The following is a 16,626-nucleotide window of genomic DNA, read 5'->3' on the forward strand; positions in this document are numbered from 1 at the left end:
AGGGGGTTGGGGCATTTTTTTTTCTCTCTGGTATACTTTAAGTTTATGCCGGCCACACACGGGTCGAATTCCGAACAAACTTTCTTTAGAAAATCGAAAATTTCATGCATTTTGTAATCCGATGGCGCCACCATTGATTTCAAAATTCAACCAACCAAATCTTAATTTCACCTCGTGTTTCTACAGAAAAGAATTTTCATGACCAAGAATTTTCTTTTCTTTCCAGGTCAGAGCTCACGCTCATTTCTTTTTTTTGTTTATATTTCTCGCACAATTCTCTCATCATTGATTCGAAATTCGTTCATTTTTCGAACAAATTTCCAACATGCCCGATCACTGATTCAATGGTCACCTGAAAATCGTCTGTTTCTGTGGCCCACCAATGGTGCGAAATTCAAACAAAAATTCTTAGAATTTTCTTTCAAAAATCATTTCTCTATCGGAATTCAATGGCTGGCTTTAGTGGGAATACACGATTAGAAAATCGACCGATTAGTCATCTGACGACTGAGAGACGTTCGTTCGTTGGTTGAAATCGTGGCCTACATGAACCAATCTAAAAAAATCATACATCGGGCAATACGTAGTGTTGACGTCTTCTGTACAAGTGGAAGTGATGCGGTGTGCATGTGACCTTGTAGCCACGCCCTTCCGGCCAGAACGATCGATATACACAACAATGACCAGCAATGAGTATAATATTTCCATGACCAGGGGCAGACTGACAACTCATGGGGCCCCCGGGCAATAGGGGATCATGGGGCCCCTGTGTCCTTGCCCAAACTCAAAAAAGCCTATGAAAATGGTACCAGGGGCATCTCATGGGGCCCCCTACTGACCCCGGGCCCTCGGGCAGTGCCCGAGTTTCCAAATGGTCAGTCCGCGATCTGGCCCTTTTCTTCCCAGCCTGACTGTCCCTGGCCCCGCCCCTTTCAGTTCTGTTCAGGTGGTTTAGCATCATCTAAGTTTCCAAATGGTCAGTTCGCCCCTGGTTATACAACATGGCTGTATGTAGGGCAGCATAGTGGCTAAATGGTTAGCACTTCCTGGCAGTGCCTGGAAGTACTAGTGTCGTGGGTTCAAATCCCAACCACAGCACCACCACCCTGGAGTTTGCATGTTCTCCCTGTGCGGGTTTCCTCCGGGTCTCCAGTTTCCTCCCACACTTCAAAGCCATGCTGGTAGGTGAATTGGTTTCTGTCTAAATTGTCCCTAGTATGTGTATGTATGAATGTGAGTTAGGGACCTTAGATTGTACGCCCCTTGAGGGTTAGGGACTGATGTGAATGTATAATATATATACAGCACTGCATACATTGACGGCGATATATAAGTACCTGAAATAAATAAAATAAATGTATTTACTAACATATGGAAATGGTTATATGTGCACATAGGTGGATGAGCGGCCCTGAACACATGAGCAGACACTTATCAATTTCTCTACAGATGTAACCACCTGGATGTGTTTACAGCCCTCATGTCTGCCAGTAGAGGTGCAACTAGGAGGCCTCTGGGGCTCTTTCCTCCAGGGCTTTGGGCCTTCACTCCCATCATGGGGCCCTTTATTATGGTCCCACTGCAGGACTCTTTCACATGTTTTGCACTAGGTCCCCTTCCTGCCATCTTGCCCCTCCCCCCCTCCCTCCACAGTGGCAGAATGCCAGAGCCCGGACGCAAGTGTGACCTTTGCTACCCTGGTAGTTCCGCCACCATGATTTTTGTACACTGTATAGCCCTCTGCGGTCATTGAAATGAGGCCCTAAATGGATGCACATTAACACGTGGTGTGTTTGGGGAGACTTTTTTTGATTTGAACGGACCAAAAATCCTGCATGCAACATTGCTGATAGTGCAGATTAGTGTACTGCCCTGCGACACATCGTAGCGACTATCAGCAAGGTGTGCTGGAGTGCCAATAAGAAAAATGGCGTTGTACAGGAAAGTTTGAATGGGCCCTGAAAACAAACGCACCTCGACGCACACACAGGAATAGGCTGCATTCACAAACACAATGCAGGCGGGTTCTTTATGCATCCAATGCCCACTCAAGGTCACCCGACTGCTTTTAGCAGCAGAGGCCCCAAAACGCGTTTGCAAAAAAAAAGATAAAAAATTCTGTTTCCAGAGATGAATAGTTCCTGCAACCTTCAGTCAAAATCAGGCTTTCATCAGGCGAACGCTGGATCCAAAATCGTCCATCTCCTGCGACCGCCGTCTCGCGTCTGTGGGTAGGCTAAGCGGCGTGTCGGATTTCAAGGAATTGCACAATCTCCTCTGTGAAAGGGGTTAACCCGGCCTCTTTGAAGCCTAATTACTGCTGAGGGAGTTTGTGTTTTAGCAGCTGAAATCTGATCCCTTTTGTCAGTGTGTTTGTGGCCACAGGTTTGGCTGCAGGCGGGCGGTGGAGGGGAGAGATAGAGGCGCTGGGTGTGGACACAGAGCAGCAGGTGTTTGTAGACAGAGGCTGGGACTGGCTCCGCCCCTCCGCTGGGTCATCTGCTCAGGGGGAGCTGGAAGCCAGATCAGTGCAGCGACTCACCCCTGGCTGGATCTGTGTGTCATGGCTCTGAGCTGGCCGATGTGACACAAAGGGCTTCCCATTGTCATGAAAGGTGAGCCTCCTCTCCGCTGTCTGTGTTGTCCCTTTAAGGCGACTTGCGTCCAGCATATCACAGTCATAACCTCCTGATCTAATGCAAGAAGCGATCAGGTAGAGCTATGCAAGCAGCGAGGGCTTTCTGGGACCTGTAGTTCTTCCGCTGGCTTAGTTCCACCTTGGGTTAAGCGCATTGGTTGCATGATCCATGATCTGGCAAGGTTCACAACCTTTGTTTTTATTGGACGATTTATAAAACCAGATGATGCAGCCATTGATAAAGTGATACAATGAGTGTGGTGTGTGGGCTTTTATTTGTTTGTTTTTGGTAAACATGCATCAGGATGGTTCAAATAAAGTTTAGAAGACCAACATTTTGTTGTTTACATGTGAGTGATGGAATTGTTAAAAATTGTGCAAAAAAGAAAAATGGTATGGACTTGTGAGTGTTTATATTTCTGGTATCGTGGATTCTGTACGTGGCGGTATCCTGAATGCATGTTGTATTCTTGATATGGCGGTATCCTATGTGTGCAGCATCCTCTCTGTGGTGATTATCCCGTGTGCGGGGTAGATTCTGTATGTGGTGATGTCTATTTGCGGTGTGTAATATTTACCCTTGTGAATGTTTTATGTTTCCTTTTGTACTTTGTACTTACTGCAAACTTCTATTATGACGGGCCGTACTAGCATCCGTGTGTTTACATTGTACCAAACCTCCGACTTGTGGCCTTGAACGGTTGATGCAGGCCACGCTCTTCATGCATCAGGATGGTTCAAATAAAGTTTAGAAGACCAACATTTTGTTGTTTACATGTGTTGTGAGTGATGGAATTGTTAAAAATTGTGCCAAAAAGAAAAATGGCATGGACTCGTGAGTGTTTATATTTCTGGTTTTCTTGATATGGCGGTATCCTATGTGTGCAGCATCCTCTCTGTGGCGATTATCCCGTGTGCGGGGTAGATTCTGTATGTGGTGTGTGAATGTTTTATGTTTCCTTTTGTACTTTGCACTTAATGCAAACTTCTATTATGACGGCTGTACCGGTATCCGTGTGTTTACATTGTACCAAACCTCCGACTTTTGGCCTTGAATGGTTGATGCCAGCCACACTCTTCATTCAACTTTTTGGTAACTTTTTCTTTCATTCCTTGTATTATAACATTTTATTTTTTTTTTCTTTGTTTTTGGGCTGCATTAGCGTCCGAGAAGTTGAATGTCATGTTTGAGGTAGGAGAAGCTTCCCGTACCTGTGCGTGGAGGTGGGTGGAGTCGGGGATTAAGGTTCCGAGTCTGTGCCAGAGGTATAATTAAGTATTAATAGAGGGCCGGATAGGGATCGGGAAATGAGAGAATCTGTTGTGGAGATTCCTGTTTTCTACCTTCACTCATTCGCTGCGAGAGGCGTCATGTTTCACAACAAACGTGAGAGCGCTCTGCAGAGCCGTGGTCCTGCCCTTTGGCACCAGATGGCCTTTGGGCCTTGAGGGCCAAGGTGGCTGCGGAGACCTCCTCCGGTGCTGCGGTGTGTGTAAACTCAAACATTGACCTTCTCCTATTTGCTGCCCGTTTGGTCTATTGACTGTTGTATTGAAAGTGTTTTGTTATATCGGTTCAATAAGTGCTCAAAAATACCTGTTGATCCTGCCAGAAATCCATTGTTATCAGGAAGTAAGTTAGGACTACAGCACAAGTCATCCTCTGACCCTGGTGCTCAACTTACAGCTCAAAGACCACATGTGGCCCTTTGGCACTTGTGGTGTGGCCCATGGACCCAAGCCATCCATGAGCGGATTGATTTATAAAGGGGTAAAAGAGGTCATTTCTACTGGCCTCATGTAATATGTCCTCCGCCTTTCCATGTCTTCTGTATGTCCCCGGCTGTAGCCTTATGTAACATATCTCCAGTCTTCTGCAACATGTCCTCCATCTCTGATCATCTTCTTCTCCAATGTGTCTGCAGTATTTGACAATCTTCTTTAGCATTGGATATACTGAACCTGTGTCATGGCCAGGGGTGGACTGACAGCTCATGGGGCCCCCGGGCAATAGGGGATCATGGGGCCCCTGTGTCCTTGCCCAAACTCAAAAAAGCCTATGAAAAAGGTACCAGGGCATCTCATGGGGCCCCCTACTGACCCCGGGCCCTCAGGCAGTGCCTGAGTTTCCAAATGGTTAGTCCGTCCCTGGTCATGGCTCTGAGCTGGCTGGTCTTTGGTGATTTCACAGTCCGCAGTTGAAGCAACTTATACCTCTTGACAACCACTGCCCTATGATATAGAGAGGTATCTTGTAGCCCAGTCTTAGGGTGACAACGCTATCCATGGATACCATACATTGAGAGAGAGCGTTGCCACCTTAGAACAGGAAGTGTGTTACTGGTGGGATCACCAGGTATGAAGGGAAAAAAAATGAATGCAGAATCCACATTCAGGGCTTGGTAAGCTGCAATATATTACATGTTGTTGGGTTACATTACATTCTAAATGCTGTTTGCAGAGTAGCAGGTTATGCGCTGCTCTTAAAGTACTGAAGCCCTGGATCCACTTTACCCTCCGGCTCTACATCTATGAAATTCTGGATTGTGAAAGTCGCCCAACGGCAAGAAACACAAATCGGTCCAGGAGGTTACTGGCTTCCATCTAATCGTGGCATTATGGTGTACATTCTAGGAGTGCCTGATGTGATTAGTGCTCTGTACAATGCTATGGAATATGTTGGCGCAGTGGATACAGCCATCCTAGATCCTTCAGTGTCTTCACCCTCAACTGCCAACCTGTCATGTGATCGCTCCTCAACTGCTGCTTTAGGCTTCAATTACAGCTCACTTTGTGACTACTCATAGCAACCAATCAGAACATCGTTTTCTGGCAGCAGGAAAACCTACCATAGGATTACAAGGTTTACAACACAGATTCAACCCCCTGGTGCAGTGCTTCTCATTTCGATCTCTTGGAAAGTGAGAGATACGGGAAGCTGGAGACTGGGAACGCTTCATATTGGTCATGGAGATTTTCCAGCTTGTGGAAGATTTTCCAGCCAGCTGGATAATATTGGAATTTTCTGTGTAGCAGAGTGAAGAATCGAATGTGCTATCGTTGCAGATACCTCCGTGATATTCCATCTAGAGGGGATATCTTCTGTGTATGGCCCCGACGCTGCCGGCATACTGTTTCAACAATACTGTGGTCTATTTTTTTTTTTTCCCCATTGTCAATGGAAGTTTGGGTTCCCTACCTCCCCAAGACTGGACTGAATTATTTTTGAATTCTGAAAGAATATGTTCCCACCAATCAAGTATTCCTGATGAGGGTGGCGTGTGCTACGAACCGATACAGCCAACTCTATAACAAACACCTATTTTCAGTCCTTGCCGTGGGTGCCCAGGCCTTGGCTCCGCCCTTCTGGTCTTCATAAACTCAACTGGTCACATCTGAACGGCGTAGGTTGGGATTTTATGGCTTCTAACGAAAGTTGGCATTCAGTCTCGGCAGCCGTGTCTAAGAAGCGCAAACACAATAAATGCTCCCTGATGGAGGAACAGGCAATTTTTTTTTTTTGTAGTATAACATTTCAGCCCTCTTTATTGCCCCCAATATAGGATTTTCCTGCACGTGTGACCCCCCCCCCCCCCACCATTCTCCAGATGCCTTATTGATGGGTCCATTGAAAAGCGAGAAGGCGGTGACAAGATGGGCGCGTTGGGTCACCAAACAATGGTGGGGCTGGTCACTTGTCTGATTTATGGTCTTTCCACACTGATAACATAAGGTTGGGAGGGGTGGAGCGGCAATTAGCCAATAAATGAGCTGGATCTGGCAGTGACTGGGTAGCCTTGCCCCGGCCAATTATCACCAAGACTTTACAAGCGCGCCGGTGATAATCGCACTTTAAAATTTAGCATTTTTTAAGAGAGGTCTGAAGACCGTCTCTAGAACTTTTTTTTTTTTCCTTCAAATCAGGAGGAGAAACTAGATTGCAGTCGTTTGTCATGTTACCAAACCCTTGGGGCCGGTTAACATCTTTGCGTTTTTTCTGCACGCTACGATGCAGGATCACAGAATAGGAATTCTAGTTTTTAGAATATGGTGCTTTTTGTATTTGTGCGTTTTCATTTTTTTTAAACTCCTGTGTGCATTTTGGTAAAATTTTATTAAATTTCTTTTCCCAGCACGCGTGCTTTTAATTAGTGCCTTTTCCAAGTAACATGCTCATATTTCCCATATGTTTCCTAGGAAGAAAACGCACGGAGTACGCATCTTGCATTACATTTTAATGAGGAAGATGCATTTGTACGCAAAGCCATGATGTGCGCAGGCCCTCGGTTAATTGAGGATGACTGATTCAGCACTGGACAGCGTGCAATTAACAACCTGAAACTGGACACACAATCGGTGACCAACACCACCTTGCCATTACAGTCCCATTACTGCCCCCCCCCCCAGTACACCTCTCTGCCAAAAAATGACCTGCTTTATGTTCAACTGTGCTTTTTGTGTCTGTAAGGCAGTCCAGTATTGGGTGACAACACTCTGTCCCCATCTTGTCAGATGGTCTTTTTTTGTGGCACTGCGATCTTGAGTCTGTAGGTCACTTCTGGTAATGGGGTGACTGCAGTGATCATTTGGCAAGGATGCTAACTGCCATCTGTATATGAAATGGTCATTGAGGCTTTGGAGCACACAGCAAGCGAAAAAAAAAATTGCTGGAATGTTACAGAAATAACTGCGCTCTTGCTGAAAATGTCATTTTGCGGTGCCTTGCGTCATCTGTTCCACTAGCAATGGTGATAAAATGTGGGCATTCATCTGTATGAAGGTGGCAGTGGGGAAAAAAAAAACCCTGCTGATCCTGCCATTTGAGTCCTTGTTCATGCACTTCCTGTGATAGGATGACAATGCTGTATCCCTGCCTTCCAATTGTGATTCTGTGTTGTCATGTGGACCTCCTTTTTGTTCAGCTGTGCTTTTTGTTTCTGTATGGCAGTCCAGTATTGGGTGACAACACTCTGTCCCCATCTTGTCACATGGTCTTTTTTGTGGCACTGCGATCTTGAGTGTGTAGGTCACTTCTGGTGATAGGGTGACTACAGTGATCATTTTGGCAAGGATGCTAACTGCCATCAGTATATGAAATGGTCATTGAGGCTTTGGAACACACAGCAAGCAAAAAAAAAATTGCTGGAATGTTACAGAAATAACTGCGCTCTTGCTGAAAGTGTCATTTTGCGGTGCCTTGCGTCATCTGTTCCACCAGCAATGGTGATAAAATGCGGGCATTCACCTGTATGAAGGTGGCAGTGATGATGGCAGGAGATGGCAAGCTCTGACCCAAAACCCAAGCATGCCCCGCACCCCCCCATCCTGCCTGTAGGGCTCGTCACAGATGCCAGCGACCCGCTGTGCCTGCCCTCCTCATCCTATTGTGGAGAAGTTAATTGGAATGTGTGTGACAGAGAGACTGGGAGAATAACCCCCTCCCCTTCATTACCCAGAGATAAGCATCACAGCCCCCCCTCTTATTTTTCCCTCGCATGCCCCGGAGGCATCTAACCGTGCTGCGCACATCTCCCTCTTCTACACCTCATTATATATTCTCTCCATGAATATTTTATGTATAGGAGAGTGCAAACCTCCGCGTGTAAAAATCTGTAGGTGTGTGCATGTGTCTGTATCCATACCTCAGCCCCGCTGAGTGCTTAGCGGCCTTGCTTTAAAGCGCTGTGGTCTTGGCTCCAATTCCCAGCAAGAGTCAACATGTATTGGGTTTGTATGTCTCTTCCTGTGTCTGTATATAGTTTGCCGGGTGCCCTGCCACTGACTGTAGTTAGACAGTGGAGTGTAAGCTCCTCTGGCACAGAGACTGGCTTGTCGTTCTCTGTACTGCACTGTGGTATGTCAAAGTGTGTGACTGTGGAGGGGGGGGGGCATTAGAGTGTGAGCTCCTGTGGTGTGCAGATTGATGTGTCTGGCTCAGTGTTCTCTGTTCTGCTTTATTATTTATTATTATTATACAGGATTTATATATTATTATTATTATTATACAGGATTTATATATTATTATTATTATTATACAGGATTTATATATTATTATACAGGATTTATATATTATTATTATACAGGATTTATATATTATTATTATTATACAGGATTTATATATTATTATTATACAGGATTTATATATTATTATTATTATACAGGATTTATATAGCGCCAACAGTTTGCTCAGCACTTTACAATACAAAGGGAGACAATACAGCAACAATGCAGTTCAGTACAGAAGGAATAGGAGGTTCCGGCTCCTGGAGCTTACAATCTAAAGGAAGGGGGAGGTGATACAAAAGGTGATAACTGCAGGGGATGATTAGGTGAAGGTGGGGTAGGCTTCCCTGAAGTGAGTTTTCAAAGATCTCCTAAAGGTAGACAGGGTGGGGGCTGACCGGACATGCTGTGGTAGGGAGTTCCAGAGGATGGGAGAGGCTCTGGAGAAGTCCTGGAGGTGAGCATGGGAGGAGGTGATGAGGGAGCTAGAGAGGAGGATATCATGGAAGGAGCGGACGATTTGGGCGGTATCTGTGAATGAGGTTGGTGATGTAGCTAGGGGCAGTGTTGTGGATGGCTTTGTAAGCTGTGGTTAGTATTTTGAGTTTTATACGTTGGGTTAGTGCAGTGTTTCTCAACTCCAGTCCTCATGGACCCCCAACAGGTCATGTTTTCAGGATTTCCCTCAGATGAAACGGCTGTGGTAATTACTAAGGCAGTGAAACTGATCAAATCACCTGTGCAAAATAATGGAAATCCTGAAAACATGACCTGTTGGGGGTCCATGAGGACTGGAGTTGAGAAACGCTGGGTTAGTGGAAGCCAGTGGAGGGATTGGCAGAGAGGGGCAGCAATCGCTGATCAGTTGGGAAGGTGTACGAGTCTAGCAGCATTCATAATAGACTGAAGGGGGGATAGCCTGCTATATAAATAACAGTGTGTGACTGTGGGGGGGGGGGGAACATTAGAGTGTAAGCTCTTCTGGTGCAGAGACTGGATCCATGTTCTCTGAATATGTCAGAGCTATACAAGTGTATACTAATCTTGTATTAGCTGTGGTGGGAACTTAGAGTGTAAGCTCCTCTGGTGCAGAGACTGATATGTCTTTGTACATCGCTGTGGAATATGCTCACGCTATACAAATGAAGGTTAAATCATAAAGTCGCCGGCTCCCAGCTGTTCTGCCTCCCCCCCCCCCCCCTCCCCCCCCCTCAGGACAGTCCTCCAGTTTGGATTATGGACACATGTGCCTGTTTTTAGGATGGAGTGTGAAGGTGTCGACATGCTTTTGAGTTTTTCTAACACTTAAGCGTTTCTATGCGCCAAACGTTTTGGCTCCCGGTTTAATTTCTCACAGTGCCTGTCAGTCATGTTGTAAACACCTCCTGTGTGTGTTTTGGATGATTTTGTGTCTGCGTTGTCATCGTCTGGATTGGATGCTGAGATATACCCAACACGCCATATTTTGTAGCAAATAACTGGATTGGCCAACCAATCCTCTCCAGATCCCGTGCGTTCAAAACTCGTCTGTGGATCAGATCTAAAAGACACGGGACTGCGTACCTGGATCTCAAGCTGTGGCCTCGGCACGTCCTATCTGTATGAGGACCCTGGAAATGATCCCTCTATTATTCTGACCTTGATATTCTCTTTGCTTCAACATTGTGACGGCGCGCTGTAGTGGACATACATTGTAACAAACAGCTTACAATCTAATAGTAGAGGACTCTATTCAGACTCTGCATTTGTATCTGCTATCTGCAAATTCCAGGTGACCAGATAGTAGTTGGAGCCACTTCACAAACCTGCTGTGCCCCTTTTATGAGGGGTTCCCACCATCTCTGTTCTGGGTTTCCGGGTTCACAAACCTGCTGTGTGCATTATCAGAAGGTTTCCATGATTGGTCAAATCGGTCATCTCCAGATCCCGAATGTTTTAGAATACCATGCTGAATTCCGGGTCTGCACACCTACTGTGTCCATTATGAGGGGTGCCCACCATTCCTGCACTGAGTTCATGGGTCTGCAAACCTACTGTGCTCACCGTGAAGGGCTCCCACCATCACTGTGCTGAATTCCGGGTCTGCACACCTACTGTGTCCTTTATTAGGGGTTCCCACTATCCCTGCAATGAGTTCATGGGTCTGCAAATCTACTGGCTCACTGTGAAGGGCTCCCACCATCCCTGTGCTGAATTCCAGGTCTGAACACCTACTATCCATTATCAGGGTTTCCCACCATTCCTGCACTGAGTTCATGGGTCTGCAAACCTACTGTGCTCACCGTGAAGGGCTCCCACCATCACTGTGCTTAATTCCGGGTCTGCACACCTACTGTGTCCATTATGAGGGGTTCCCACCATCCCTGCACTGAGTTCATGGGTCTGCAAACCTACTGTGCTCACTGTGAAAGGCTCCCACCATCACTGTGCCAAGTTCCCAGCTCTGTACACTTCAATTTCTTGGGTCTGCACACCTGCTGTGTTCATCATAAGAGGTTCCCACCATCCCTGCTGGATTTTCTCTTTAAGCCCCCTTCACACTATGCAGCACTGTCTTGCATGCGTGTTTAACGTGTTGCATTTAGAAGATATGTTTAAAACGCCAGACCTGCGCGATCATTTTGTTTTCCGATGGAGAGCATCACAATGTGTGAGGCTCAGGTGACCTATGTGGGCACCGGTCTGTAGGGGGCGCCTTTCCTAACACATGGGTGTGAAGCCAAATTTATGTTATATTGTGTAGAATGTAACGAGAGAAACTGAAATGCCTCTGTGACAGCAGCAGAAGTGAGACTCCAGAGTGGTCTGTGATGGTGAGATTGCAGCTGTCAGAGGTGTAAAGCCAAGCAGTTGACTGGATTCCATATATAGCATAACCAGCACTTTGTGGACTGACCCTTTTAAGTAGTGGTCAGCGTTGGCCCTCGGTGGCCGGGCCCCTGCGCCTTTCATAGCCCTGACATCTATTGATCTGGGCAGATGTTGGAGCTGAACTTGTTTGGACAGCAGAGCTGCTGTTAACCCCTTTGTGTAAGCGGCAGGGGCGGTAATTATTGTCAGATGTCATTGTGGCTATTATCAGACTTTGTACAACACAAAGGTGAAGAGTGTGTGTGAGGAGGCGGAGGAGGGGGGGATGGGGGTATTATCTAATTACACTGTATAATCAGACCATCAACCCTACCCCCCCCCCCCCCATTCTGTAGATTACACAGTGCAGGGGGGGTTGCTTGTTGCACAATCTACATTGTTGTAGTGACATGAAAGGATGGCAAACAGGGCACCTGCCTACGGACTAACTACCTAAGGGGCTCTGATAGTTGTGTATTTACATCAAACTGTTGCATGTTTAGATGAGATAAGGGTGGCTTTGTTCCTTTTTTTATTTCTGTGTACAGTTTGTAATTCAATATGGATGCATTTGTTGCAGTGCATAGCCGTGCCCTGTGTAGTAGTGATGCACTATGGTTGGCCGGAGCTCATCTATTTACTGCAAAACCACCATACAGGGGAAGACTGTACCCCTTTGCAGGGGTAGGCAACCTCAGCTCTCCAGCTCTGGGAGAACTACACATCCCATCGTGCCTCCGAGTCATGCCTGTGGCTGTCAGTCTTGCAATGCCTCCTGGGACTCCACAACAGCTGGAGTGCCATGGTTGCCTACACCCTTCCACCTCTAACATGACTAAAGCTACCATTCTGCTGGTAGCCAGAGATCATGTGATCTAACTGTCTAGGATCACATGATTATTAGTTCATGACAAGAGACTGTTTAATACTCCAAAAATTTGGTTTGGAAACAGTGTTATGGGGCCTAGTGGACTTTTTAATTATGAATTCCACTTAGAAACCCTGTTATAAAGGGCTTGTGTGCTGCACAATATCATTTGCCAGAGGAGCTTGCACTCAAATATTCCCCCTACAGTCATACACGGCACAGCTGGTATAAAACTCCTGCTGGAAATTGAACCCGGAACTGCCGTGCTACAGTCTTAACCATGTGGCCATTCTTTATTTTTCTGGAGTTGTCCTTTAAGCAGTATGGCGTGGTTGTCTGCTGTGGCCTGATATCCTCCCTTCTGGGCAATGATGGGTTCTGGGCCGATTCCTCTCCTCCAGCGGAGGACACGAGACGAGGTGTCAGCAGTGAGAGGAGAGAACACGCCAGAGGCGCTGCACACAATGGCTGACTTGTACAGCTTTTATTGGCAATACCTCAGCGTCCTGTACTGCGTGATAACTGGAATGTATGCACAAATCTTCTGCCATGCTGGCTGCTGCCAAAGGAGCGTTCCGGCTGGATCTGGAGCTACTGACCTAAGACTAGAAGTAAAATGTCGTCATGAATGTTCAGCGTCACCCTTCCCCAATATTCATGTTTCACAAACCTTACTGTATTACTAACTCTCCTCACCCGAAATACTCTACTTCCTCACCCGAAATACTCTCCTGTTTCCTCTATCACTCCTCTGCTGAAATACTCTGCATCCTCTCCTGAAATACTCTGCATCCTCTCCTGAAATACTCTACATCCTCGATCACTCCTCTCCTGAAATACTCTACTTCCTCTATCACTCCTCGCCTGAAATACTCTCCTGCTTCCTCTATCACTCCTCTCCTGAAATACTCTGCCTCCTCTCCTGAAATACTCTGCCTCCTCTCCTGAAATACTCTGCCTCCTCTCCTGAAATACTCTGCCTCCTCTCCTGAAATACTCTGCCTCCTCTCCTGAAATACTCTCCTGCTTCCTCTATCACTCCTCTCCTGAAATACTCTCCTGCTTCCTCTATCACTCCTCTCCTGAAATACTCTCCTGCTTCCTCTATCACTCCTCTCCTGAAATACTCTCCTGCTTCCTCTATCACTCCTCTCCTGAAATACTCTACACTGCTGGGAACTCTGCCCCTCCCTCTATCTAAAGCCTAGTGCACACCATTAGTGTGGTTTTTTTTTTTTTTTTCTCTTCAACCCAGCAGGCTGAACGGGAAAAAAAAAACCTGACCGCTCAGAAGGAACGACTGTGCTATCTATGCGATGTTGGCATACCCCCTGCCTCACCGGAACACTCTGGTCAGCGCTCTCAATCGATCGGCAGACCTTTTTTTTTGGTCATGCCCTTATGTCAGAAGCCAGCTGAATGGTCAGCTTCTGTCAGACTGGCTGCCATGCACACAGGCCGAATATCAGCCGGTTTCTATTGAACCAGTCACTGCCGCCCGACATTCGGCCCGTGTGTGCTAGGCTTTACTCTCTTCTCTTGAAATACTCTGTTAGAGGACTCTGCGGCTCCTTCTAACTCTCCTCTCCTGAAATACTCTGCGCTGCTGGAGGACTCCGCTCCTTCCTCTATAACTCTCCTCTTCTGAAATACTCTGCGCTGCTGGAGGACTCCGCTCCTTCCTCTATAACTCTCCTCTTCTGAAATACTCTGCGCTGCTGGAGGACTCCGCTCCTTCCTCTATAACTCTCCTCTCCTGAAATACTCTGCTCTGCTGGGGGACTCCGCTCCTTCCTCTATAACTCTCCTGAAATACTCTGTACTGCTGGAGGACTCCGCTCCTTCCTCTATAACTCTCCTCTCCTGAAATACTCTGCGCTGCTGGAGGACTCCGCTTTTTCCTCTATAACTCTCCTCTCCTGAAATACTCTGCACTGCTGGAGGACTCCGCTCCTTCCTCTATAACTCTCCTCTCCTGAAGTACTCTGCACTGCTGGAGGACTCTGCTCCTTCCTCTATAACTCTCCTCTCCTGAAATACTCTGTGCTGCTGGAGGACTCTGCTCCTTCCTCTATAACTCTCCTCTCCTGAAATACTCTGCACTGCTGGAGGACTCTGCTCCTTCCTCTATAACTCTCCTCTCCTGAAATACTCTGCTCTGCTGGAGGACTCTGCTCCTTCCTCTATAACTCTCCTCTCCTGAAATACTCTGCTCCTTCCTGAACTACATAACTATGCCACTGGTTGCTATCTGGATAAATGATACACAGATGGGAATGGAGGCAGACTTTCCTCCTGTTGGGCACTCTGACAGTAGTGCAGACTGTGGTATATTTCCAGCCAATGCGGCAACAAAAGGGTTTATTTTTGGTCTGTTGAGAAATTTGCGCGGTTGATGAGGGGATATTAGAAGTGGTCCTGCCACTCCAGTGACTTAACCCTGGCTCCCCGCTGTGCCGTACATTGTAGGGTATTATTAACGAGGAGCGGAATTGGGGGGGTGGGCGGTGTTGGAGGAGGGAATTGGTGCTTGAACTGGGACCCAAGAGAAGAAAAAAAAAACCCTTGAAACTATTAGCTTGTAATTACAGAGCGAGGGGAGGTAGCGGGCCCGAGGTCTGGTGTCAGAGGAGGCGCGGATGAAAAGAGACGGTAATTACTAAAGCTGCAGGAGGCAGACGCTACGCTGATTGCATTTGGAGGAGAGGGAGGAGAGCGCAGTGTTCTTTATGCATTACCGCTGGGTAATTTTTGGTTCTTCAGTAGTTGGGAGACTAAAAGTCCCAGCGTGTCTTTGTCCCAAGACTTAAGTTTGTCCAGCAGCTGCTGGGTGGCTTTTATAAGAAGGGCACTGCCTTCTCATTACTGCATGGTGACTGATTACTGCCGCCAATGGAAGTGGGCCATTGAAGGTATCTTGAGCTGTTAAGCTCTGAGCTTTTCTTCTGACTGCTGCCAATTGCGTTTTGATGTTGATCGCTCATGACAGAATGGCGATGTTCTGTTAATGTCTCTACTTCATTCTCTGGAATGGAGGGAAACATACACAAATCCAAAAGATCGTTCAATGTGAACAGTTCAGTTGAGTAAACTACACTATATGACAAAATGTAGACAAACGTTTGGGGAAGACCCTTTTCTGTTCCACCATGGCTGTACCTCCTGTGTACAAAGCCAGCTCCATGAAGACATGGTGTGACCAGTTTACTGTAGAGGAACTTGCATGTCCCTGCACTGAGCCTTGATTTCAACTCTACTGAACACCTACCCAAAGACCTGGTTTGATGAGTTTGGGTGGAGGAACTTGAGTGGTCTTCAGAGTCCTGACCTGAGCCTCACTAAACACTTTTGGGATGAATTGGAATGCCATTGTGACCCAGGTCTTCTCATCCAACATCAGTACCTGACCCTATCAATGTTCTTTTGTCAATGCCCTCCAAAATGTGGTGGAAGGTCTTCTCAGGAGAGTGGAGGCTATTATAGCCCCAAAGCAGTAGGAAGAGGGGGGGGGGTGAAAGAAACATTGGCCTGCACTCCCATATTTATGGTCATGGTTTTGCAATAGAATGTCCAGCAAGCCCATATACAGTTCCTTGAAAAAATATTCATACCCCTTGAAATTTTCCACATTTTGTCCTGTTACAACCAAAAACGTAACTGTATTTTATTGGGTTTTTATGTGATAGACCAACACAAAGCGGCACATAACTGTGAAGTGGAAGGACAATGATAAATGGTTTTCAAACTTTTTTTACAATCTGAAAAATGTGGGGTGCTTTTGTATTCAGCCCCCCCGGAGTCAATACTTTTGTAGGACCACCTTTTGCTGCAATTACAGCTTCAGGTCTTTTTGGGGATGTCTCTACCAGCTCTGCACATCTACAGTGAAATTTGTGCCCATTCTTCTTTGCAAAATAGCTCAAGCGTCTGTGTTTTCTTGCCACAGATTCTCCATTGGATTTCGGTCTGGACTGTGACTGGGCCATTCTAACACATGAATATGCTTTGATCTAAACCATTCCATTGCAGCTCTGGCTGGATGTTTCGGGTCATCCTGCTGGATGGTGAACTTCCACCCCGGTCTCAAGTCTTTTGCACACTAACAGGTTTTCTTCTAAGATTGCCCTGTATTTGGCTCCATCCGTCTTCCATTCAACTCTGACCAGCTTCCCTGTCCCTGCTGAAGAAAAGCATCTCCACAACATGATGCTGCCACCACCATGTTTCACGGTGGGGATGGTGTGTTCAGGGTGATGTGCAGTGTTAG

General features: G+C 46.7%; 1 protein-coding gene across 5 annotated transcripts in view; it reads left to right on the plus strand.

Moving 5' to 3' along the window:
* The window catches only part of GSE1 (Gse1 coiled-coil protein), a 555,158-nt gene that overhangs the window by 467,185 nt on the left and 71,347 nt on the right, over nt 1-16,626 (plus strand). The window contains exon 1 of one of the 5 annotated variants that reach the window (XM_089693989.1): nt 2,512-2,615. The exons of the other annotated variants lie outside the window; for them this stretch is intronic. Coding sequence (XP_089550115.1) covers nt 2,609-2,615 — 7 coding nt within the window. The 5' untranslated portion in view covers nt 2,512-2,608. Of the gene's footprint in view, nt 1-2,511; nt 2,616-16,626 lie in introns of those variants that run through there. 5 annotated transcript variants of the gene reach the window in all.

This window comes from Staurois parvus, unplaced genomic scaffold (assembly GCF_062004578.1).
Source record: "Staurois parvus isolate SC_StPar_1 unplaced genomic scaffold, SC_StPar_1.0 ptg000646l, whole genome shotgun sequence".
Taxonomy (NCBI): Eukaryota; Metazoa; Chordata; class Amphibia; order Anura; family Ranidae; genus Staurois; species Staurois parvus.